This window comes from Bubalus bubalis, chromosome 4, assembly GCF_019923935.1.
Source record: "Bubalus bubalis isolate 160015118507 breed Murrah chromosome 4, NDDB_SH_1, whole genome shotgun sequence".
In the NCBI taxonomy this organism is placed as follows: Eukaryota; Metazoa; Chordata; class Mammalia; order Artiodactyla; family Bovidae; genus Bubalus; species Bubalus bubalis.
In genome coordinates, this window is record NC_059160.1 from 7,903,757 (window position 1) to 7,930,155 (window position 26,399).

Here is a 26,399-nt window from a genome sequence, read left to right on the forward strand (position 1 = left end):
TTACTCTGTTATCCTTTTAATTTCTAATCCACCAATTAGATTCCTTTTTGTTTTTCTACAAAGCACTTTTATATTAATGTTATAAATCTTCTCTCAGTATTAGTGATTGGAATGCAGAGGAGGCAGCGATGGATTTTCAGTTTACCATCTGGATCCAGTCTTTCCAGTACTATTGTATTTTTTAAGTATTTTTTAATTTTATAGATCTGAGTTTTTTATGCTAGTCCTAGAGGAGGTAGTAGACCTTTGAGCTCTTTGGACTGACTGTTCTCTTTATCTTGGTACAAGATGTACTTTAAGATTTCAAGATTGGAGGAGGCCATGGCAACCCACTTCAGTATTCTTGCCTGGAGAAGCCCATGGACAGAGGAGCCTGGTGGGGTACAGTCCATAGGGTCGCAAAGAGTTGGACAGGACTGAAGTCACTTAGCACACACACAGGGCAGGGTCTTCTAAGTTAGAAAACCTCAGGTGTCTAGTTAAAGCTGACAGGGAAGAAGGATGGAGGTGATCCAATTGTTTGAGGAAGTAGTTCCCAGGCAGGACTTTTCTGTCTGGAGCCGCCGTGTCTACGCAATAGCCTGCATAGATGAACTACTGCAGCATGATAGGAAGTAAACTAACCTTGATACGTGTTCACCAGCTTTCCAGCCCCCGTTTTTCTTAGAAATTGCTTGTAAGGTGAGCAGAGATGCCAGGAGAATAGATTTGTAGACTGTACACCTTTACAGATCCAGAGTTACTTAAAACATTAAATATTATCTAGTTCTTATTAGGAAAGATCATTTGATGTGGGAGCCATCAGCATAGCATAAATAGCTGAGTTCAGTTCAGTCGCTCAGTCGTGTCCGACTCTTTGCGACCCCATGAACCGCAGCACGCCAGGCCTCCCTGTCCATCACCAACTCCTGGAGTTCACCCAGACTCATGTCCATCGAGTTGGTGATGTCATCCAGCCATCTAATCCTGTGTCGTCCCCTTCTCCTTCTGCCCCCAATCCTTCCCAGCATCAGAGATAGCTGAAAGTAGATTGAATTTAATAAACGTTTAAGAATCGATGATATTCAGAGATAAATAGATGTTCTCACAATCGGGTGGAAGAGTGAGATTTCACCGCAGCCTGAATGCTCTGAGGCATAAACAAGTGCTGTGGGAACACAGAGGACCTGATGGCTGGGGGTAATAACATTTAATCTGAGTTTCTAAGAGTAACTAATAGGACAATACAGTGTTCTCCCTTGTCAGACAGGCTCATCTACAAATAGATAAGAGACTTAGCACATTTTTGTTCTTATCTTTAAAGTTGACTTAGTTTCGCATTGTTGTCATGATAAAAATTTTCTGTGTTACGGTTATTAGATCAATAGCCTAAAACTTGATCTTATGCCCAAGAATGTACACCAGAGGGGTCTGCATCTAGGTTGATAACCATAAACCCACCTGGGGATTTCATGCATATGATTTTATCCCTAACTGTATGCTTCTGGTTTTTGTCTGTCTTAGAGCTTTATGAATGAAAAGACTGGTTGTTGGCTTCTTATTTTCCCCCACTGATAATTTTTGTCATTGGATTCTCTTGGATGAATTATTTATAGAAGTTTTAGCAAAGATATTTCCCCTCTTTTATTTAAAACCAAGCTGCTGGTGCTGCTAAGTCGCTTGTCGTGTCCAACTCTGTGTGACCCCACAGACAGCAGCCCACCAGGCTCCCCTGTCCCTGGGATTCTCCAGGCAAGAACACTGGAGTGGGTTGCCATTTCCTTCTCCAATGCATGAAAGTGAAAAGTGAAAGTGAAGTCGCTCAGTCGTGTCTGACTCTTATCGACCCCATGGACTGCAGCCCACCAGACTTCTCCATCCATGGGATTTTCCAGGCAAGAGTACTGGAGTGGAGTGCCATTGCCTTGTCAGTTAAAACCAAGCAGACAGAGCTATTTTAAAGAACAATATGATCCTTAACCCTCTTTTACTTTGTGGTGAATGTATTATTAAGGAGAGAGTATAAAAATACGTATCTGATTACTAGATTTTTTGGTTTCTTGGGTTATCAGAGGAGAGCATAGGAGCAGTAACTGACCATAAATGGTTAAAAATCCATTTACCTGCTGTCTTTGACATGTGTCCAAGGTTGTAAATCCCTAAATTTGTCATCTCCAGGGACCCACTACATTTTCTTTTTCAATATCAGAAAGAGATTTCTTCTATCTGTTCAAGTATGTAACTAACAGAAGTTTGAACAATAATGATCCCAGTAGATTAAAATAATCTGTATATTTGTTCTCTGAAAATTTGATTTGACCCATTGATAGCAATGAACTTACGTTCATGTAAAAGTTGTGGCTCATTATTTTGGTGATAACTTTTCAGGGAAGCATGACAGCGATGACAGTATTTTTTCCCTTGGATACAGCTCGACTTCGACTTCAGGGTGAGTATCTTATTGTCATCACATTCCTGTTGATTTGATATCAGGAAGCAAACTTACTTCTCTACTAAATTCTAAATTAACATAAGGATATTCTGTTTCATTAGTATCTGCTGTTGTCCATTTTCACTGACTTTAAAGACTGGTCATCACTGCTGTTTCCTAATTAACAGAGAGGTGTTTGTGCATGAGTCATAGCCTCAGCCATTTTCTAATCTGAGAGACCTGAGTGGGTTTGCATTAGTCATTTTGAATCATTACAGTTTGTTCTGATAAACAGTATGACTTTTGAAAGGCAGAATGTAGAGGATTTTTTTTTTTTTTTTTTCACTAGGAGTAGGTTTTCTGGAAAGAGAACAGAGAATAGGAAACATGGACCCACACATCATTATCATTGCTCTTCTAGGCATGGAGTTCTAGGCGCCCCCCCCCCCCCCCCATTTCACTTTATATTTGTAAATTCTACTTGTTTTTTCCTCAGTATTTTTCAACTTGAAATTATAAACCTATTACCAAACTTACATTAAGAGATAAGAGTAAGATTAGCTTTGAATAAACTAATTGCTATGTTAAAACCCTTCATGACTACTGTTTAATTAATTTTAGAGATTTTGGGCAGGTAGTACTTTTACATGACTTGAAACCTAAAATACATAAAAAGATAGATAGTACAGTGGAAAAAATCTCACTCTAGTCTGCCTCCTTTTCTCTCCGCTATAGATTATATCTTTTCTTAGTCTCTCAAATAGCCCTGAGAGTCTTTATGGACTAACAAGCAAATGATATATATTCTCAATTTTCTCTTTCTTACTCAAAAAGCATACTTTTCACACTATTCCATATCTTGCATTTTTTGGATGCCTTCCAAATCAGGTTCCTAGGGGCTTCTTGATCCTTCCGGTTGTAGAGTGGTCCATGGCACGGCTGCAGCATAACCTGTGTACCTCTGCACTGTTAGAGATTCTTTGATTATTTCTCCTCTTTTGTCCAATAGACTTGTTCATATGTCGTTCTGTTTCTGTAAATTCTGTGGGATAAATCCCTGGAAGTGGGGTTGTCGGATCAAAGTGTGAGTATTTGTAATCTTGAAGGTTATCGTCAGGTGCCTTATACAGTGTTTCCTAGTTTGTCATCTCACAAGCTATGCAGGTACCAATTTTCTTAAGTAATTCGTTCATTTTCCCATTTTTAGATTTTCAAAATGTTCAGATATGGGTAGGAAATTTGAAATTAAAGTAGGTTTTGTTTTTGTTGAGAATGCCAAGAAAAGTAGAGTTCTCCTTTTAAGACCTTTTTTTTTTTTAGATTAGGAAACAGAGCCCAAGGCTAACATTTTGAAAGCTTGAATTTTAATCCTGGCTCTGCTGCCAACCACATGTGTCTTTCACAGTGTTGTGTCTATAACCTCTTCTCTAAAAGGGAAATGGTAATTTATTTTCTCTCTACTTGATAAGATATTAAGATAAAAATGAGAATATATAACTTTGAAAAAAAAAACCAACAGAAGAGCCCTAAGAAATACAAAAAAATAAATTTCTCCTTTTACATCTTTTACTTTGGAAATCAGGTATTGAATTAAAATGTTTTATGGTTCATGGATAACAGTTAAAACCCAGGGAATCAGCAGTTGAGAATTTAGCCCACGGGAACACAGGAGAATCATTGAATTCTGAGGCAAACCAGGGAGCCCAGAGATTGAAAGATTGCTCAGGCGAGGTCAGTGGCCTCTCAGTGAAATTTGTCGGTGCTGAAGATAACAATTCTCAAAGGATTTATCTTTAAACTCTTTGATCTTGTAGTTGATGAGAAAAGAAAGTCCAAAACGACACACATGGTGCTCCTGGAGATCATTAAAGAAGAAGGCCTGTGAGTACTACCGTCTCGTTCATCTTTGTCAGATGGAGCAGCTCACTGGGAGATTCCTGGGCGTCTGTCGTGTCTCTGCTCACTCTCTATCCATTTCTCATAGCCTCGTTGTGTTGTGAATTTGTAATTGCCTGACTTTTAACTACATAGTTATTTTCACTTCCTTGAAGGTCTGTGGTTGGCCATTATAATTCTTGATCACAGAGACGTCACATGAAACCTATGCTTTGTTTTATGTACAGTAAGTTGAAGGAGGTGATAGCTGTTTGATTCATTCCTATCAGATACATTCAGACCTGTGTACCTTTTAAAAAGCTTTTAATTTGGAAATAATTTCAAATTTACAAAAAGCTGCAAAGCTAAAATAGTGTTAATACAAAGAATACCAGTATGTACTTTACCCAGGTTGACCCGTTGTTGACACTTTCTTTCCTATTTGTTTTTTCCATTTCTGCTCATGCTTTCTCCTTCCCCCTCCGCCCGCCCCATCCTTCTTCCTTTACTACACAGACACACAACGCACACAAGTTTTTTCAGAATTATTTGTAAGTAAGTTATATACCGTACATCAAGCCCCTTACCCCATGACTGACATTTTCAAAAAGTGTGGACCTTCTCCTGTTATTTTTCCTTAAATAAAATGTTTCTCATTTTAAGTTTGCCTCAAGTTTCTTCATGATTGGCCTGAATCTATGCATTCTTGGGCAGAATAACATGTAGGTGAAATTGTGTCCTTCTTGGGATGTCCCATCTAGAGTCACATGTTGTCCACTTGCCTTTTACTAGTTAATTACGATTTCTTAGATTTGAGTTAACCACTGAATAATTTTATTTTTCCTCTCTTGCACCTGTAAGCAGTCTATGAGGAAATACTTAATTTAGTATTATAGAGACTCAGAAGTGCCGTGGTTTCCAGTCGATTCCTTAGTTATTTTGGTGGTCACATTGTCCCAGCTGTGGCCAGTGTGAGCCCCTGCAGTCTGATTCCCATGCCTTTATGTCCCAATCACTTTTTTTGGATGCCCCCATCACTTCTGTTCTGTATTTACTTAATTTTAAATGTTCTTGCCCTGGAATAAAGTGAATGATGCTATATTAACTAACAGTCATGAGAAAATTGTCTCTGATTTTATATAGTAATTTCTAAAGGAAATCAAGGGGGGGAATCAGTAAATCAGTCATTGAATGTATGTTGTTTCCTGGTATCTTTAATGCTAGAAAAGATTTCTTGGGCATCCTCAGAAGGTAGGATATGTGTACAGTTTGAAGTATATTTTGATATAGGAATGAACTTTGAGAATATGTGAATGATGATCAGCCTTTTCTAGGACTTTCTTTTCTAGAGGCTTCTGTCCCACATCTTTACTTTGCTTATTGTGTTCTTCTCCTAGCCTGGCACCATATCGAGGGTGGTTTCCAGTTATCTCCAGTCTCTGCTGCTCCAATTTTGTATATTTCTACACTTTTAATAGCCTCAAAGCAGTCTGGGTCAAAGGTCAACATTCTACTACTGGAAAAGATCTGGTAGTTGGATTTGTTGCAGGTAACTTTAAGTTTTCTGAATATAAGGTGTTTTTATATTTTATTGTTTATATTGTATTCATATACCCTCTATGAGGTTATTTTAACACACAGTAATACTACAAAGAATGTAATTAGTTTTCTAACTTGAGTCTGTGTGTGTGTATAGTAAAAATGCATAACATAAGATTTACCATCTTAACATTTTTTAAGTGTACATTTCAGTAGTAGGTTTATTCACATTATTGTGAAAACAGATCTCTATAACATTTTCATCTTACAAATAAGAAGCTGCTGCTGCTTAAGTCACTTCAGTCGTGTCCGACTCTGTGCGAGCCCATAGATGGCAGCCCACCAGGCTCCCCCATCCCTGGGATTCTCCAGGCAAGAACACTGGAGTGGGTTGCCATTTCCTTCTCCAATGCATGAAAGTGAAAAGTGAAAGTGAAGTCCCTCAGTCGTGTCCAACCCTCAGTGACCCCATGGACTGCAGCCTTCCAGGCTCCTCCGTCCATGGGATTTTCCAGGCAAGAGTACTGGAGTGCGGTGACATTGCCTTCTCCAAAATAAGAAGCTCTATACCCATTAAACAGCAATTCCCCTTTCCACCCTCCCCCCAGCCCCTGGTAACTCCAGTTCTGCTTTCTGTTTGTATGAATTTGACTACTTTCAATGCCTCATGTAAGTGGAATCGTACAGTATTTGTCTCTTTTTTTGACTAATTTATTTCACTCGGAATAATGTGTACTCAAGGTTCATTGATGCTTAGGATGTGACAGGATTTCCTTGTTTTATAAGGGTGAATGGTATTCTGTTATATGTATATACCGAATTCTGTTTATCCATTCACCCACTGATGGACACTGGGGTTGTTCCCACCTCCTGATTACTGTGAATAGTTGCTGCTGTGAGCGTGGGTTGTATGAATCTCTCTGAGTCCCTGCTTTCAGTTCTTCTGGATATGTTCCAAGCAGTGAGATTCCCGGATTATATGGCAATTCATTTTTTAATTTTGAGAGGAACTACTGTGCTGTTTCCCACAGTGGTTGCACCTTTTCATAATCCTGCCAGCAGTTGGTTCCAGTTTCTCCACATCTTCATCAACACTTGTTATTTTCTGGTTTTTTTTTTTCATCATAATGAGAGCGAAATAATAGTTCACTGTGGTTTTGATATGCAGTTTTCTGATGATAGTAATGTTGAGCATCTTTTCATCTGAAGCTGAGCATCTTTGGAGAAATGTCTATTCAAATCTTTTGCTCCTTTTTTTGAGTTATTTGATTTTTTGCTGTTGAGCTATAAGTATTCTTTATATATTCTGAATACTAGCCCCTTATTGGATATATGATTTACACATATTTTCTCCCATTCTGTGGGTTGCCTTTCACTCTGTTGGTTATGTCGTTTAATGCTCAAAAGTTTTTGAGTTTGATATTATGCCATTTGCTTGTTTTTCCTTTTTGCCTGTGCTTTAGGTGCCATGTCCAAGAAATCATTGCTAAGTTTAATGCCATGAAAGCTTTTCTCCTAATTTTTGTCTAGGAGTTATATAGTTTTAAGTCTTTAATCCGTTTAGAGTTACTTTCTGTGTGTGGTGTCAGATAAGGATTCAACTTCATGCTTTTGTGTGTGAATGTCCAGTTTTCTTAACACCATTTGTTGATGTGACTACACTGTCCATTACCCCACTGGCACCCTTGTAAAGATCAGTTGACCATATATGGAAAATTTTATTTCTGAGCTAACTTGGCTTGTTTTTATCTTCTCAATCGGAGAAGAGGGTCAATTATCCCTGTTTAGTAGCTTGTGCCCGGAATTTATGGACATTAAGATCTCTTTTTTTAAAAAATGAAAATTACAGTACCTTTCCTGCTTATTTTCTGGGGGGTTTTGTTTGTTTTGTTTTTTGGACTGAGATGTTTAACATGAACAGGACTGGCTACATAATTTCCAGGGTCCAGTGTAAACTGAAAATGCAGGACTCCTGTTCACAATTGATTAAGGATTCCAAGATGGTTGACAGTGAAGCCTTACACCAAGCACGAGACAGGGTTGCACACGCATGAAGCCCACTCTGAGTGTGAAAGCGTTTAGTCAGGTGTGACAAAGAGATCTTAATGCACAGCTCAGTGTAGTCAGTATCATCATAGTCGTTAATCCTTTTGGGGTTCATAGGAGAAAGAGGGTCCTTTTTGGCTGGGAGATATCTGCATATAGAAAGCCGTGGCTCTTGAACTGAGCCTTGGCAGAATTAGTAGCACTTGGAGATAAGTGGTGGTGGTTTTCCGATGGAGGGAATTGAGAGAATACAGGACCTTGTTTAGAACAGTGAGCTCTGCAATTTAGTGAGTGAGTAAAGTGAGTATAGGAACATGAGCAGTAAGTTGGAGAGTTAAGGAGCCTGATTTTAGAAGTCTTTGGATCCTTGTCACCTGAGGTTTCAGAAGAGCTGGGAAGCCATTAACCTGATATTGTGAATATTTAGTTACTGTCCATTTCTTCTTAGTGGAATATGAGCACTATAAGATATAGAGCAGTATCTTATGTATACTTCATATGTATAAGGTATATATTACATATGTAAGATAATATATATTGCAGTTATATATCTGTGTTTAGTTATTATATGGAGAAGGCAATGGCACCCCACTCCAGTACTCTTGCCTGGAAAATCCCATGGATGGAGAAGTCTGGTGGGCTGCAGCCCATGGGGTTGCTAAGAGTTGGACACCACTGAGCGACTTCCCTTCCCTTTAGTTATTATATGGGCTTCCCTTGTGGCTCAGCTGGTAAAGAATCCACCCGCAACGCCGGAGACCTGGGTTCAATCCCTGGGTTCGGAAGATCCCCTGGAGACGGGAAAGGCTACCCACTCCAGTGTTCTGGCCTGGAAAATTCCATGGACTGTATAGTCCATGGAGTTGCGAAGGGTTGGATACGACTGAGCTACTTTCAGTTTCACTTTAGTTATTATATATACATATATATTCATATACATATATATTGTTATATATATATTCCCCCTTCCTTGCTAAATTTTCAGTAAGAACAATTTCTAACTTGTAGTAGGAGCTCAATAAATATTTGCTGAATAAATAATTTGTTGAATTAATCAGAGTTTTATTAAAGAGATGGGAAAAAAGTAAATCTATTTCCTTTTGTGTGTGTGCTTATCCATTTAGTTTGTATCTCAATTAATTTATTTAAATGTTGTCCATTTAGTGTTGGTATTTTGTGGACTTACTTTTTGATATATTCTTTGAAGAATTACAGATTTGGAAGCTGCACAACTGAATAATGTAAATGTCCAATTGAAATGAAAATGATTTGACTGAAAAACAGTAACCAGGCCAAGAGTATTCATGGCCCCCAGTTCTTCTCTTCACCTGTATGAAACCACTGCTATTTTTTATTTGGTCTCTGAGCCTTTCTTATGCGTAATAGTCTTATTTTAGTCTCTAGTTGATTTTTATATAATAAACTTTCCCTTGAGCCAACTTTATTTTTTTAAATTGAGATATAATTGACATGTAATATTATATTAATTTCAGGTATACAACATAATGATTCAGTATTTGTGTATATTGTGAAATTAACACTGCAACAAATCTGGTTAACATCCATCATCGCACATATTTACAAATTTATTTCTTTTCTTGTGGTAAGAACTTTTAAGGTTTGTTCTCAGTAACTTTTAAGTATACAATACAATTTTATTAAGTATAGTCACCTTGTACATTATATCCCCATGACTTATTTATTTTATAACTGGAAGTTTTCTACCTTTTGACTACCCTCACCCCCAACCCTGGGCTTCCCAGGTGGCTCAGTGGCTCAAGAATGCACCTGCCAATTCTGGCCTTGAGTTCGATCCCTGGGTGAGGAAGATCCCCTGGAGGAGGGCATGGCAGCCCTCTCCAGTATTCTTGCCTTGAGAATCCCACGGACAGGGGAGCCTGAAGAGCTACAGTCTATAGGGTTGCAAAGAACTGGACACGACTGAAAGCGACTGAGCACGCATACACAGACTTCCAACCTCAGCCAGACCAGCTTTCAAATAAAGAGTGTAATGCACTTTTTCTGAGGAAATGAATGAATAAGTAGGTACCTCTGGACAGAAATCTGGAGGTCTTCATAGAGAGTGCTCTCTTTCCCTCCATGTCTGCTCAGGCTTCATGAACCACCGGTGTGTCTCTTAAAGATCTCTTGAATGCATGCCCTCTTCTCCATGTCCATAACTGTTTCCCCAAATCAAGTATTACTATCCCTCATCTGGACCATTGCTCTGCTATGATCTCCTTGCTTCTCAAGTCTTTCTCACTAACACACTTTGCACAGTTCTGCTCAGGTGGCCTTTCTAGAAGAATAGTTTTCAGACACTTATAATTTGAAGAACTCAGGTTTGAAATTTGTTCACTGAAAAAAAAAAATCAGAATAGATCCAGCCTATAGAGAGGGAATCTTCTTTTTTATATAACTGCAACAAATGGCAGTCTGGTATGATCTTTTATTCTTGAGACCAAATGTTTGTAATACCTTGATTATATTAGTTTCCATATATATTTACATTGAAAAGGTTATGTCTCACTGTCAGGGACTAACCTAGGTACCTTTCCATGAAACTACTATTTTATGAAATCTTCTCCCTTGTGGTTGTCCAGAGCTGTTTGTTTGCTGTGTCTGGCACACCACCCCTTGTTACATTCTCTCACTGTGAAGTGAGAGTCGCTCAGGCGTGTCCGACTCTTTGTAACCCCAGGGACCATGCAGTCCATGGAATTCTCCAGGCCAGAATACTGGAGTGGGTAGCTGTTCCCTTCTCCAGGGGATCCCAGTCTAGGGATCGAACCCAGGTCTCTCACACTGCAGGCGGATTCTTTACCATCTGAGCCAACCAGGGAAGCCCTACATGCTCTCACTATACTCTGCTGATTTCCTTTCTGACTCTTACACAATTTACAGTTATAGTAGATTCTCCCACACCTAAAACAGCTAGCCCGGTATGGTAGGGTGGTTAGCTTTTAAAGAGTCAGTAGGAGTATGGAATGTCATAAATGGCCCATGTGCCTTAAATATTTTATTTTAATCTAAGATATATGAATATATACTTCTCTAATTTTCTGTATGGCCAAGGCATATCCACTCACTGATGGGAGTTTTGTGCTTTTTTTTCTGGTATGAAAGTGAAAGTCACTCAGTCGCATCCGACTCTTTGTGACCCCATGGACTGTACAGTCCCTGGAATTCTCCAGGCCAGAATACTGGAGTGGGTAGCCTTTTCCTTCTCCAGGGGATCTTCCCAACCCAGGGATCGAACCCAGGTCTCCTGCATTGCAGGCAGATTGTTTACCAGCTGAGCCACAATAACCTGTGCCTATAAATGCTTTGTCTACTGTAACAGATATGACCAACATAAACAGGTTTGAGAAAAGGCATAATTCACTCTTGGTAAGCCTCGGCCCCCGTGGGATGGAAGTAAAAGAGCGTGGGCACACTAGAGCGTAGCCTCCAGGCCGCAGGAGTCAATGCGCCTTGGCCTCTGTCAGAATGTCCTTAAAAGGAAAGAGGAACACAGGTTTATCTGGTGAGTCCAGTATGTGTAACTGGTTAAAAGAGAGCCCACTGTGTTGGTATCATTCTCATTCATTTATTAATACATTCTGAACTGTTTTCTTGAGAGTGTAAGAAAAGAATGGAATTAACGTACAGTTAGAACCCACGGATCTGCGTGGATTGTGAACATCATCTATTACACGTCTTGTCAGAGAAGCGGTTGAGAACTGCTGTTCTGAGGTCTGAATCGGATTGTTAGGCCCAGCCTCAAACCCTTCAGTCCCTGCCGCCTGCTGATAGGATGACGTCACAGCGCCCTCAGCTGAGAAGACAATACCCGCCTCCTACACGTGCAGGATAAGGGTCTCCCGTACCACATCTGCTGTGGTACTGCTTCCCTCCCTAGCTTGGCTTTCCTGTGCCTGTCCTCCCAGGCCGTGATTCCTTCCTCGCCAGCTGCTATTGTCAGCCTGAAGCAGCCTTACTGCTCTTTTTTGTCCTGTTAACTCCTATTCATCCTTTTATTCTCCGCTCACGCCACCTCCTCTTCAGGAAGCCTTCCCTGTTTCTCATACCCACCACCCCCAGGTTTCATTCTGGGTTAGGTGCCCACCCTCTGTGCTTCAACTCAGTGTATACCTCTAAGTGCTTACGCTACTGGATAACAGTAGTCTGCATATTTGTCTTTTATCTTTTACTGCTGCTGCTGCTGCTGCTAAGTCGCTTAGACCCTCCTTAAAGGCAGAAATTACTTTAAAAAAAAAACTCTGACTCTGCATATCTAGTACCTTAATGCAGTGGCTGATACACAGAAAGTGCTGATTAAATGTTGAATGAATTAAATTTTTAATGTTGTTTAAGTCAATTCAAAGGACTGCAGTCTTCCCCATTTTCTTAAGTGGCAACTCTCATGTTCTAGTTGCCCTACCAAGAGTCTTGAATTCATCCTCTTTCTCTCTGACCCCACCCCCAGTCCATGAACGAATCCTATTTCCTGTTTCTTCATATGGTATCTAGCAGTTAGGCCCTTTCCCCTGCTTGTACTACCTGAGCCCAAACCACAATTGAATCCTGCCAGGATTATCCTCAGAGTCTCCTAACTGATGGCCTGCTTCCTTCTTTGTCCCCTTCAATACGTGTTCAACACAGCTGCCAGTGTGATCACACTAAAGCATAGATGGATTGTATTATTCCTCTGTTCAGAGGCCTCCAGTTGCTTCCCTTCTCACTCAGAATAAAAGCCAGAGTCCCCAGAGCCCAGTTTGTCCTGCCCACCTGTCCGTGCCCCTCACACCACTACGGCCACGCCAGCCTCTTCTCCCTGAACTGTCCCAGAATACTTCTCCCTCGGGGCCCGTGAACTTGAAGCTTTTTCCTCTTCCTGGTTCCTGCGTGGTTCGCTCCCTCACCTCCTGTAAAGTTTTTCTCCGAATGGCTACACTGTCTAAAATGGAGTCCCTTTCTATCACCAAAACTCTATCTCCCTCCTCTGCTTAAATTTTCTCCTTAACTTTATCCTCTGACATACTACGTATTTTCCTTATTTATCCTGTCTTACACTATTAGAACATAAGCTTCACAAGGACAGAGATTTTCATTTTTTATGTACCTGTTGTATCATCAGCACCTACTTAGCACGTAACATTGTAGGGGAAAACCCGAACAAATTTTTTTTGCCAACCCAATACTAGACACACAGTGCATATTTGATGAGCAAACCATAGGTGACTTACTTGCAGGTCATAAACATTTACTTCTCCTAAAATACACATAAAGTCACTTAAGAATTGCTAATTGGGCTTCCCTGGTGGGGATCAGTGCCAATGCAAGAGACTCAGGCTCTATCCCTGGGTCAGGAAGATCCCCTAGAGAAGAAAATGGCAACCTACTCCAGTATTCTTGCCTAGAGAATCCTATGGACAGAGTAGCCTGGCGGGCTACAGTCTGTGGGGTTGCAAAGAGTCAGACACAACTTAGTGACAGGCTAACTTTTTACTCTTCAATTCATATCTCAGGTAAAAAAACACCTACTGGCTGGTTTTATATGTTTCCACTTGCTTTAAGAAGGTAGATTTAATACCAATAAGAATAAAACTTCTAACTGCTCTTGGAAAGAATAGACTTTTTGGGGTGATAGTGAATTCCTGTCTTTTGAGGTTTTCAAAAATAAAGTGAAAGTGAAGTTGCTCAGTCGTGTCCAACCCTTTGCGACCCCATGGACTGCAGCCTGCCAGGCTCCTCTGTCCATGGGATTTTCCAGGCAACAATACTGGAGTGGGCTGCTATTTCCTTCTCCAGGGGATCTTCCCAACCCAGGGATCAAACCCAGGTCTCCCACATTGTAGGCAGATGCTTTTACCATCTGAGCCACATGGGAAGTCCCAAAAATAAAGTGAATAATCACCAATCCACTTGGTGATTGCATTAGGTCCATGGGGAACATGTGACTGTGTCTAGAGATATTTTTGGTTGTCACAACCAGAGGATGCTACTGGCATCTAGTGGCTAGAGGGCCAGAGACACTGCTCAACACCCTACACATCTGCACCCCTGCCCCGCCCCAGGCGTGAGTAGTGGCACAGTTGAGAGACCCTTGATTAAATGATTTGTATAGTCCTTAATGATTCTGAGATTCTTTGATTATAGGTCCTCTCTTTTTCTGAAGGTAGGGAATTCCTTGGAAATAACTGTTAGGAGTTTTAAACTTCTCCTCGTAACATGTTTTTATATCTTAATGCCTATGAATTTTTGTTTGTTTGTTTGTTTGGCTGCACTGCGGGGCTTGTGGTATCTTAGTTCCCTGACCAGGATGAACCCCTGCCCCTCAGTGGAAGCACCGAGTCCTAACCACTGGACCCAGGGAATTCCCCAGTGCCTGCGCATTTTTATGAGAACAGCTTTTTTCTCTTCCTTCTGTGAGCCCGGTCATTGTATTACCATCACTGTAGGAATGAGTTACATCATCTCCCAGGAGAACTAGGCACAGGTGATATTGTTATTCCGGCTCTAATAGAAACTTAGATTTGTTACTATTTATTGTATTTTCACAGGAAAAAACCCATGTAGCTTAATACCCTGGAGAAGAATTTGAGCCCAGAACCTGACAGATAGCATAAATGAAGATACTTGCCATTTTTATGAAATTGGAATTTTTGTCCATAACTCTTTTTGAGTGCCAATGGTATTATCATTGTTGCGACAGTTGAAATTAATTTCCTGCCTTTATGCCTTAAATCTGGTAAGGCAGGCTTGTTCCTGCAGTGTATCAAGTCGCATTCCTTTGTAGGGAGCCAAACTCTTAGATTGGTGACCTTGATCTGCCATTTTCTTGTCTCAGCGGTCATTGCACATGTTCCCCAGAAGAGCACCCAATTAATGTTCTCTGTTTTTGTTTTCTGTCCTTAACTCAGGAGACTCACTGCTAATAAAACTTCGTTTTCAAGATTTCAGAAGTAAATAGCTGTGTTCCAGTTATTCCCTGAATCAGTGAATGATTTTAGTATGTTCAGTAGCTATTCTTCATCTCTTATTTTTGATTGTGTTTTCCGGTAAATTATTTTTTATGAACAAAGAAAGAAAATAGAATCACTCAAATTGGAAAGAGAACAGTCTCCTATTCTTAAGTAGGTAAAGTATTGGTATATTCATCTTAGAGCTGAAATAACAGCCATGACTTGGAACTGGTGAAATTTCCTACACGTAAATAAGCAGACCGCTTTCTTTATTCTGCAGCCATACCCATCGTGCCTTAGTAAGAGTTCAAACCGCTCATCATATTCTTTTTTGCAGCTGGTTTTTCCTCCACAGAGAAATGTCCTTTGCTTGCTTATATAGGGTGCAAGTTTTTGTCTTGGATCCTCAAGTGTTTTCTCAGAATTCATAAAATGAAAGTGGTTAAAAAGTAACCTCTCCATCTATTTGGCTTAGAGTATGAACAAAGATCTTCTCAGATAAAAAGCTTTGAAGTACAGAATGTTCTTACAAGGACTTTATATTCTCTTCTTTAAATGAGATGATGCATTTTTGTACTTGACATTGTCCTTAGAATCTTCTCAGTCTTTCAGCTCATGTGGGTAACGGGATAATGTAAGCAGAATCCTGAATAATGGCTAAATCTTCATCTTGGCTGCATTTCCTCTGACCTGTTCTGTGTGTGCCTACCTCTCGAATAGAACATGAAGGGAATTTTGATTTCCAAAGAATTTCTTTAATGGGCGACCTATTGCGTTTGTTTAGAAAGGTGTTTGCACTGCAGTACCCACAGAAGCTTGTGATCTCTGGTTCTGAGCTTGCCTGTCTTCGTCTAAAACAAAAGCAGCAGACTGCTCAGTAGTACTTTCCACTCTGATTTTTCTGACTGTTGGTTTTTTTGTTAAGTGATGTGTACATTATATTGAATAGGAATACATTATAAAGTCTGGGCAGATTAGTGTGTATTGATACTCTTTTATCTTGGCCTCTTGGGCACTGGTGCATTTTTAAAATGAGACTTGCAAGAATCTTAGTTATGACTTTTTCAGATTATGACCAGTATCTTGACAATGTATGAAGATTTTTGAGTCATAACTAAAGATGACTTCTTGGTGTTATACGAAAAATTCTAACAAATACAACTCATAAAATGATAATGCCTTTTGAGAAATATGTTCTCATAATGTTCCTGAGAGAGAGGTGTCAAAATGTCTTGCATTCCACTAATGAAAATTCAGGATTCGGATTTCCTGGCATTTTCACCGAGTTTATGAACTTTGGTGTTATCTGTATAGTATGTTTGAAATTCCTTAAATCAAAACATCCTTAATCTTGCTTTGTTGCTGTGGTTGTTGTTTCTTTTTTGATTGCACCATGCGGCTTGCGTGATCTTAGTTCCCAGACTAGGGACTGAGCCCGTGCTGCTTGCAGTGGAAGCGCCGAGTCCTAACCCTGGACCCCAGGGGATTCCCAATCCTGTTTCTAAAAGATTTCTCTTCTTTATGATTGTGCCTCTCACTTCTTCTGAGCGTGGCCCGATAGCTTGGTATATGGTTGTTTGCTGAGTTTGTTCATTAGTTTACTTGTTAAACGTTTATTTAACACACATTTATAAAGTATATACTGTGCGTCAGGCACTTTTATTACAAGTCTGTCTGGTATTTTTCTCTAATCATTTCAGGACTGATGAGGAATGTCTTAATATCTCAAGATGGTGCTAAAATTGGGATCGTGTGTTTTCAAAACAGAAGCACCTGGCTCGTTGTATTGTTCCACTCTGAGGCCACCTTGGGTGGCCAAGATCCCCATCCTTAAGCTTGTAAGAATCACGATGCTTGTGAAGCTGTTGCAGGTGTTTTTGTGATGGTTCATAACGACTGCTTGCTGCCTGCCTGTCCTAATTCCCCAAGTGATGAGGAACTCTTCTGTGAGCCTCTAGTCCCTGTTGAAGTCCTTTCAAATGTCACACTTTCTCCTACCTGTCTTTTATGGTACTGGATCCATACTCACTTAAAACCATGTGAGCTACTTACACGAGAGTTGGAAGGTGTGTATTTTATGTGATATTGTCATGGACTTATTTAGCATGTGATCAAGAAATCAGTTCCCCCATCTGAAAGCTGTTTTTAAAAACTGTGTTTAAAACTGTATCAAAATTGCTACTTTGGATGCTGCATAAGTTGACAGATTGCCTCCCGGTATACAAAGGAGGAAACTCCGCACTCTCTCACGTGGAGAGGCGCTGCTGCCGGCCAGCCCGCTCTCAGCAAGGCTTCTGAATTGCTTCTAACAGTGGTGGCTTGTGTTGTACCCTGGCACAAAGGGACACCTTACCTCAGGTCTCCTAGTAGGTCAGCAGAAAATAACTGGAACATGAATGTGTTTAGCTTTAACATAAAGGTTACATTTTGCTTTCCCTTTGTCTCGCCCCGTTTCTCTTCACAGGGGTGGTGAATGTGCTGCTCACAACTCCACTCTGGGTGGTAAACACCAGACTGAAGCTGCAAGGGGCAAAATTTAGGAATGAAGACATTGTACCGACCAGCTACAGTGGTATCATTGGTGAGTGTCTTTTGGATGTGTTCCTTTTTAAAGGTTCTCTTTTCTCTTTGTATCTAGAATTTATCACCATGATAAAGCTACATTAACGGACAGCCTCAAATCTCAATGTCCAACAGTAAGCATTTGTTTAGCTCCTGTGTCTGTGGATTGGCAAGGATTTGATTCATCTAATATGACTCCAGCCTAGGATTCTCAGCTCCATGTGTCTCTCTTCCATTTCCTGGGACCAGCCTCAGGATATTCTTCTCTTGGTGATAGCAAAAGCACAGGAAGACACGCCTGATCATACAAGCATATTTCAAGCCCCCGTTTGCATCTTGTCTATTACCATCGTCTTGGCCAACACACTCCCAATGGCCAAGCCTCAAGACAAGGGGTAGAGAAATATACCCGTGGAGTATAGCCCATAGAGCGAAGGTGGGAGAGGATGAATATTTCTGAAGAATAATTTGCTACTTTTTCTCCCCCAGTGTTATCTTTGGATAAAGATACAAAATTAGTGTCTGATATTTTTGAGCTTCTACTTTTTAATAGTATCACACTGCCAGGTTCTTCTTTCCCATCTTTCCCTCTTTATAATGAGGACAGTGATTTTCTTAAAAGGCAGTCCTATAAAATGAACTCCGGAGAACTGTCTTGTCTTTTTCTGTACTGGCCTTCACTGTGAAACCCACAGGCTATCGTTCCCCATTCTGTCTGTGTAATACAGAGAGCTCAGTGGTGGAGATGGTCAGTACCGAGGAAAACTTGACCTGCTAACCCCAGATTTTTCAGGAAGGGTTGCCAAAAATTGAAGTTAGTCTCTCAATAACTCAGTGACTGTCAGTATCTGATGATTCTCCAGAAGCAGTTAACAGATTAACTTGTCATTGCCAGAAGGAAATCTTGATAGAATCAATCTGGCCTGTGTTCTGGGCACGTTGTCTTTCTAGTTAGGAGATTGTCCTCAAAGGTCCTTGATTTCTCGCTTAGATGCTTTTCACCAGATCATCCGGGATGAAGGGATCCTGGCTTTATGGAACGGCACCTTTCCCTCCCTACTGCTGGTCTTTAATCCCGCCATCCAGTTCATGTTCTATGAAGGCTTAAAACGGCAGCTTTTAAAGAAACGAACGAAGGTAAGCCCTGATCTTGAAAGCCGCAAACAACCCCTGACCCCTTCTCACTGTGTAGACTGATGCAGTTCGTTCGTTCTTTGCCTTGCAGCTTTCTTCCCTGGATGTGTTCCTCATTGGCGCAATTGCCAAAGCAGTCGCCACCACGGTCACCTATCCTTTGCAGACAGTACAATCAATTCTGAGGGTGAGTGCTGGGCTTCTCCTGCATTTAGACAGACAACATTCTAAAATAATGTGGTTTCTTTGTTCGAAGCAGTGTTAATAAAGCCGTGAAGTGCTCCAGAGCATTTCTCAGCCAATTTCCCGTTGTTTGATATTTTGCTGACTAGTCAGGCTGTCAGTTGGTTTTCTCTTTGGTTTGGAACAAAGTTTACACTTTGAATTTCTTCAGTCACCTGCTGTCTCAGAAAATCCAAGTATGGAGGAAGTTCTTTAAAGACCTCAGGAACATAATAAGTTTGCTTCCTTCACATTCAAGTTGATTGGCCTGGTGCATAGGGTAGATTTCCCTTTACAGAATCAGAGATTCATTCAGAAGGAATGAATGATTTAGCTTTTCTGAAGTATTTTCAAATTTCTAGTTTTTCATTCATTCAATTATTTATTCTTTGACATATTTTTTAAGTACCCATTCTACAAGCAACTGGGGTGCATGTGGTGAATAAAAGCCATAGTCCCTGCCCTTAGGAGTTAACCGAGGAGAGCGCGAACAGGTAAATCAGCATAAATAAGTAACTGCAAATTGAGGAAGGAGCTATCAAGGAAGTAAGCCACATTCTGTAATTTAGTGGAGAGGGCCACAGTGGGGATCTCAGATGGCATGATTGGGGTGGGTCCTCTGAGGAGCCCTGTGTAAATCAAGACTTAAAGGAAAGTAAGGACCCAGCCATGCAAAGAGCAGAAGAAAGAGCTTTCCAGGTAGAGGGAATATGGTGTACTAAGAGCTTGATGAATCCTAGCAACTGAAAGGGAGGCCACTGTGGCTGGAGGTGGCTCAAAAGGAGATCAGAAAAGAAGCAGGATGGCTATGAGTGATGACTGGATTTTATTCTCACTGCAGTAGGAAACTGTTGCAAGGCTTTAGACAAGAATAATGTGATCTCATTTATAATTTGAGAAGACTACTATGACTATTCAGGATAAGAGAAAAGGGAGTTTCAGGTTAGGAGGCTATTTCGGTCACATGTGAGATGCAGTGGTGGCCTGGACTAAGATGGTAGTGGAAAGGGAGGGATTCAAGTTGTGTTTGGGAGAAAAAATTCAAAGGACTTAAACTGATGAGTAAAATGGAGGCGTTAATGAAAGTATTTTAGTTTGAAAAGATTATTCCCTTCTGTTAAAAGTATTTTTACCAATGGACTATTTTTCAATTGGTACTTAATATAAAGAATTTCAGTTGCAGTCAAATAAGTGTATTTTGATATTTTTATAATAGAAACATAACATGAAGAGCTTGGACTACAGAGGTTCTAACTGATTAATGTTTGTCATAACTTCTTAAGAGACTGGAAGCCATTCCATCAGTATCTAAATCTTCATCCTGGGCATGATTTTTTCTTTTGAGGTAGAATTTTCCCCATGATTCTCTGTAAAAATGAAAATTCTCATGCTTGCTTCATTGAAAAAAAATTCTTATTTTCACTTATTTCATTGAAATATTTCATTTGTTTCATTGAAAAAAAGAGGATTAATGAAATCTAAATACTAAAAAAGCCACCAGGGGCTTCCTTAGTGATTCAGATGGTAAAGAATCTGCCTGCAGTACAGGAGATCCAGGTTCAATCCCTGGGTCAGGAAGATCCCCCTGGAGAAGGGAATGGCAACCCGCTCCAGTATTCTTGCCTGGAGAATTCCATGGACAGAGGAGCCTGGTGGGCTACAGTCCACTGGGTTGCAAAAGAGTCGGACACGACTGAGCAACTAACACTTTCACTTTCACGTATTAAAAGGGTATTTTTATTACCATGTGCTGTAAGATGTTACTCCAACAGAAGTGGAAATTAAGATGAAAAAAAAGTGATAACAGGGCTTCCCTGGTAGCACAGTGGTAAAGAGCCCACCTGCCAAACGCGGGAGACGCGGGTTTGATTCCCCTGGGAAGGTCCTGCATGCCGTGGAGCAGTTAAGCCTGCGCGCCACAACTGTTGAGCCTGTGCTCGGCAACAAGAGGAGCCGCCGCAGTGAGAAGCCCAGCCACTGCAACCAGAGGGTAGCCCCGCTCAGTGCAGCCAGAGAGCAGCCCGCACCCAGCGACGGAGACACAGCACAGCAAAAAAAGAAACAAGTAAATAAGTAAAATTTTTTAAAAAAGAAAGCGGTAACAGATGGTAATTATTTATCTTGTTCCTTCTTCCTTAGTTTGGACGTCACAGACTCAACCCAGAAAACAGAACACTGGGGAGTCTTCGGAACATTCTCTATCTCCTTCACCAGCGAGTAAGGTGAGCTTTGTAGATGTTTCACATTCTGTCCTCTCTTTTAACAGCTGTCTCTGCCAAGAAGTGGTTGGATTTGCTTATCTTGTATTTTTGCCTTGGCAGCGGCATCCTGAAAACTTCTCCCTTGCCTGCTGTGCTCAGACATTTCTCATTTAGGAGCTTAGTGACACATGAGAGCATTTAGGGAAATTGTGGAAAAGTTCATGTCCTTGGTTCTTCATTAGTTACAAATATTCAGGACTTTTTTTAGAAAGGGAATCCTCCAGTGAAATCCTTCCATTTGCAACAACATGGATGAACCTTGAGTGTTTTGTTAAGTGAAATAAGTCAGGCTGAGAAAGACAGATACTGTGTGCTTTCACTCGATATGGAATCTGCAGACAAACAAACTCATCAGTGCTGAGAATAGATTGGTAGCTACCAAAGAGGAAGAGGGTTTGAGGGTGGGCAAAGTGGGTGAAAGGAGTCAGCTGTATGGTAACGGCTGATTATGGAACCTGTGGTGGCGATCAGTGTGCAGTGTATAGAGATGTCAAGTTATAACGCTGTACACCTGAACTGTGGGATTTCCCTGATAGCCCAGTTGGTAAAGAATCCGCCTGCAATGCAGGAGACCCCGGTTCAATTCCTGGGTCGGGAAGATCTGCTGGAGAAGGGATAGACTACCTAATCTAGTATTCTTGGGCTTTCCTTATGGCTCAGCTGGTAAAGAATCTGCCTGCAATGCAGGAGACCTGGGTTCGATCCCTGGGTTGGGAAGATCCACTGGAGAAGGGAAGGGATAGCCACTCCACTGTTGTGGCCTGGAGAATTGCATGGACTGTCTAGTGCATGGGGTCGCACAGAGTCGTGCATGACCGAGCGACTTTCACACCTGAAACAAAGGAGAGCCCTCCTCTAATCTAATACAGAGACGGCTCTGCTGAGTAGTGCTCCATCGATCACGTATCCCAAAACCCCTTGTTAGAAATAAGCAGGTGTCAGAGAGCCGCAGTCACACGGGGAGGGGAGGAGGGCAGGCGGAGGAGCAACAGCTGTCGCCAGAGTCACGACCACAGTGGTGATGATGGCCGGGCGTTAGCGCTCTTGAGCTATTATGTGGCAGACACTGAGCCAGATGCTCTACTTGCGTCATCTCACTTAATCCTCACAACAGCCCTTTGAGGCAGGTACTGCCGTCATCTCCCCATTGCATTTAAAGGGGAAATCAAATAGGTCAGCACCTTTGAGGCAGAAGCTATTATAACTTTATTACTGTTCCTAGAGGTAAGATATTTTAAACTAAGTTTATTATAAAAATAGAATATGCTTGGGATAAAAAAATCAAAGATAAAGAATTGGTGTAAAGCTAAAAAAGCAAAAATGCCGATCATACCAAGTGTTGGCAAGAATGAGGCAACTAGAACTTTCCTATGCTGGTGGGAATTAAGAATGGCACAAGCACTTTGGAATGCAGTGTGGCATTTTCTTATAAAGTTAAACATACGCCGCCTATAGACCCAGCCATTCCCTTTCAAGGTGTTTACCGAAGACAAATGAAACATGTCTACACAAAGACCTGTGCATAAATGTTAGTAACAGCTTTATTTGTTAGAGTCAAAAACTGGAAACATACCAAATGTCCATCATTGAATGAGTAGGTACAAGTTGTGATACACCTGTACAGTGGGATACTGTTCAGAAAGGAAAAAGAAATAATTATTGATACGTGCAAAAATGTAGGTGGATCTCAGAATAGTTCTGCTGAGTAAAAGAGATCAGACAGAAAAGAATTCATATTGTATGATTCCACTTTTATGAAACCACTTGCCAGTGCAGGAGATGGAAGAGATGTGGGTTCAATCCCTGGGTTAGGAAGATCGCTTGGGGAAGGAAATGGCAACCCACTCCAGTATTCTTGCCTGGGAGCTTCCATGGACAGAGGAGCCTGGTGAGCTGCAGTCCTTAGGGTCGCAAAAGAGTTGGACACAACTGTGCACACACACGCTCATCACTCAGACTTAGAAAATGATCTACAGGGACGGCAAAGGAGCGTGAGGACAGCGTCCTCCTGGGGATGACGGATGGTGGGCACGTTCATGACCCTGAACGTGGTGATGGCTCACGGATGTACCCATCAGTCAAAGCTCGTCAAATGGGGGTCATTTAAACGTCAGTAAAGCTATAAATACATGCATATCTACACTGTTTTCTGTCTCTTTTCCAGGAGATAGTCACCATTAACAAAAAGTATGTGTATTTCCAAAATACTGTATAAAAAACATATATTTTCCGCTCCCTTTCCAGCCCCCTTTCCTCTCTGGAGAATAGTAGGTGGTGCTGGAAATGCCCAGCTTCTGATCTTTGCTTGGTCTTTCTGGTGACCAGCCCCACCCAGGAGTCCAGCAGGAACCACCTCATTAGAACAGAAGACACTGCTCTCACCCAGGACTTAAGGGATTTAGGAGCTCTGTGTCTAGGAGCAAAGACCAATGGTTAGAATAAAGAAATGTTCCTAGTGTTCTTTTCACTTAGGAAATTATAAGCAAGAGCTTCTAGAACTCTGTGCCAGGAACAGAGGACAGGGACTAATAGATTTTTTTTTTCTCTGTTATCTCCTAGCAGACCTCACCTTGAGAAATACCAAGGTGGAGTTTCTTGGGTTTCTTGGGGGAACATAAGTTAGCCAATGAACTAGAAATTCATGAGTCAAAGCTTTTCATTTCTATTTATCACACGATTCACTCCAAATAATGGGTTTTCACACATAGCAAGTATGTAAAATGTAGAATAGCTCCTGAATGGAGCACTTGACTTTTAATATCTCAGTCCGCATGCGTGCTACATAGAGCCCTGGAGTTGCTGATGAACTAGCAGATGAGATTAATTCACTCTCAATAATTAGCTCTGGAGACATCATTTACTCAGCTTCTGTTTCTAGCTGAAGCATTCTTCTCTGTGGTTGGAGCAGTCGTTCTAAAGGGCTGGTGTCCAGGCGGGCCTTGTCATCCTCATCACCTGGGATCTTATTAGCAATGCAGATTCATGAGTCCCATCCCAGGCTTAATGCTTCGGAAACTCCGTGGATAGGACCCAGCAATCTGTGGATCACCGAGCCTTCCCAGTGATTGTGACATACACTAAATTTGAGAACCACTGAGTTAGAAGGTCAAATGTACAGAAAGACTCGGTATTGGAGAGATTTTCATTCCTGTCACTTTCTCTAGTTCTGTTCAGGCTGCAATGATCTAAACCAATTGGCAGCTCTCCTACCATTTAGGGACTGTTGCTGCTGCTGCTGCTAAGTCACTTCAGTCGTGTCCAACTCTGTGAGACCCCGTAGACGGAAGCCCACCAGGCTCCCCCGTCTCTGGGGTTCTCCAGGCAAGAACACTGGAGTGGGTTGCCATTTCCTTCTCCAGTGCATGAAAGTGAAAAGTGAAAGTGAAGTCGCTCAGTCGTGTCCGACTCTTAGCGACCCCATGGACTGCAGCCCACCAGGCTCCTCCATCCATGGGATTTTCCAGGCAAGAGTACTGGAGTGGGACTGTTAGGTTGAAATAACTTTGTTGAGAGAGCCTTAAAAAGTCAAGATCTAAAAGTTCTTTGTTAATCTTAGATGTTGGCATTAAAATGGTTTTAGGATTTTAGGATCTGGACCCTCTCTGTGAGAACCTATCATCATTCTGTTGATTAATCATGGCTTTGAAGAAATAATCAACTTTTATCAATTCCCAAGCACCTTCAAAGATAAAGTACTTAAGTAACAGAAGTCCGTTAATATCTAAAACTTTGATTGCTTCTTTTGATCCTAAGAAGAAGCCTTTGCAAAGTAGTATGTTTCTTTGAAAACCTTTTGTTTTTTCCTCACCCCTTCCTTTCAGGCGTTTTGGAATTGTGGGACTCTACAAAGGCCTTGAAGCCAAGCTGCTGCAGACAGTCCTGACTGCTGCTCTCATGTTCCTCGTTTACGAGAAACTGACGGCTGCCACCTTCATGGTCATGGGGCTGAAGAGCACGCGCAAGCACTGAGGCACCTCTCAGCCCCCGGCGCTCGGAAGTGCTCCAGACGGGGGCGTGATTCCACTGTACTTGCCCCTTCCTCTGAGAAGTCTACCCTCATTGGCTTGAGATGCATCCAAGGGTACATACACATGCAGGGTTGTAGCCAGCTTGACTCATTACCAACTTAACTTTTTTGATGGTTGGTTGAGTTTTGGGGAGGAGGTTGGACCAATGGCCATATGAAAAGAACACATGATAGAAAACCTAAAAATGAAACTCGATGGGGATTTATTGATTTTCCTGAAGGGAATGGACTATTGCTCTCATGTATAATCTTCTCCAGTTAAAGTCTTTTTTAAATTTACCAGCTATTCTCTTTCCCTGAACCACCCCCCGGCTCCAGGTTCTACAACCAATTTGCTACCATGTAATTCTCTTGGTATTCTCCTCCTATATACTTTTGCACGTCTCCATCTTGGTATTTTCCTCACTAAAAGTGTTGTGACTATGCCACAGGCATGCCTATTATTCTTGAGCTTTTTTTCTCCTGATTCAGGAAAGATATCTTCTTTAGTGTGTGAGCTATTTATTTTGTGGGGGAAATGAAAATAATTAATTCCAAATGATTCTCTTATAAACTCTTTGTAAGCATCACTTATTCTTTCGTATCTGACATAATTAAAAAATATTTATTTTGAATCAACCTTTTCATTACAGAATTTGAGGTTTTGTGTTCCTCCATATGGGCCCCAGTAAATTGTAAGCACAAAAGTGATTCTTCGAATTTGCCCTTTAGAGTATTACATTGGGTTTACAACCAGCTGGTAAAAATCACAGAAAAGGGAAAGGGAGCAGATACCTTGTTTAGGCTCTGGAATACTGTCTTCTTTTATAAACTCATGGTAGAGGCTGTATATTTTGAGAATAAACTTCTGGTTAAGGTTATTTCCGTTTGAAAATGTTGCTTAGAGTCCTGCTACTCAAAATGTGGGTCCCAAACAGCAGCATCTACATCACCTTGGGAGCTTGTTGGACATGCCATCCCAGACTTTCTGAATCATCTTCTGTGTTTTAACAAGATACTCATGTGATCTGTACTCATCAAAGTTCAAGAGAACTTAGAGCTCCTGACTCCACCGAAGATGCAGTTGGTTTCAATTATGGAAACCAAACATCGATATCGAAGGAAGGGTAGACTAATGTACTGTATTAGAGCATCCTGTGAAAAGACCAGAAGTTCTGTCATCATTTACGTCCACCTCACAGCGCATGTTCAGGTTGGTAGGACTTTCATTATGTGGTCAGCAATGAAGTTTGACGTCTCAAGGCGCTCAAGAAGCAAACCCTCTTGACATGAGTAGAACAGCAGCTTTTTTAGACTTTATTTTAGCCCCTATATCAAAATGACAGGTTTTTCATTTATAAGTCTTATTCAGTCAATTAGAGTAATAATGAAGTGTC

The 26,399-nt window shown here is 41.1% G+C and overlaps 1 protein-coding gene across 1 annotated transcript in view; it reads left to right on the top strand.

Moving 5' to 3' along the window:
- Positions 1-25,641, top strand: part of SLC25A17 (solute carrier family 25 member 17) — a 41,912-nt gene extending 16,271 nt beyond the window's left edge. The window contains exons 2-9 of the mRNA XM_006071272.4: positions 2,368-2,428; positions 4,225-4,291; positions 5,683-5,834; positions 17,282-17,398; positions 18,371-18,516; positions 18,605-18,700; positions 20,875-20,957; positions 24,818-25,641. Coding sequence (XP_006071334.2) covers positions 2,368-2,428; positions 4,225-4,291; positions 5,683-5,834; positions 17,282-17,398; positions 18,371-18,516; positions 18,605-18,700; positions 20,875-20,957; positions 24,818-24,965 — 870 coding nt within the window. The 3' untranslated portion in view covers positions 24,966-25,641. The remainder of the gene's footprint in view (positions 1-2,367; positions 2,429-4,224; positions 4,292-5,682; positions 5,835-17,281; positions 17,399-18,370; positions 18,517-18,604; positions 18,701-20,874; positions 20,958-24,817) is intronic.
- Positions 25,642-26,399: the final 758 nt, after the last annotated feature.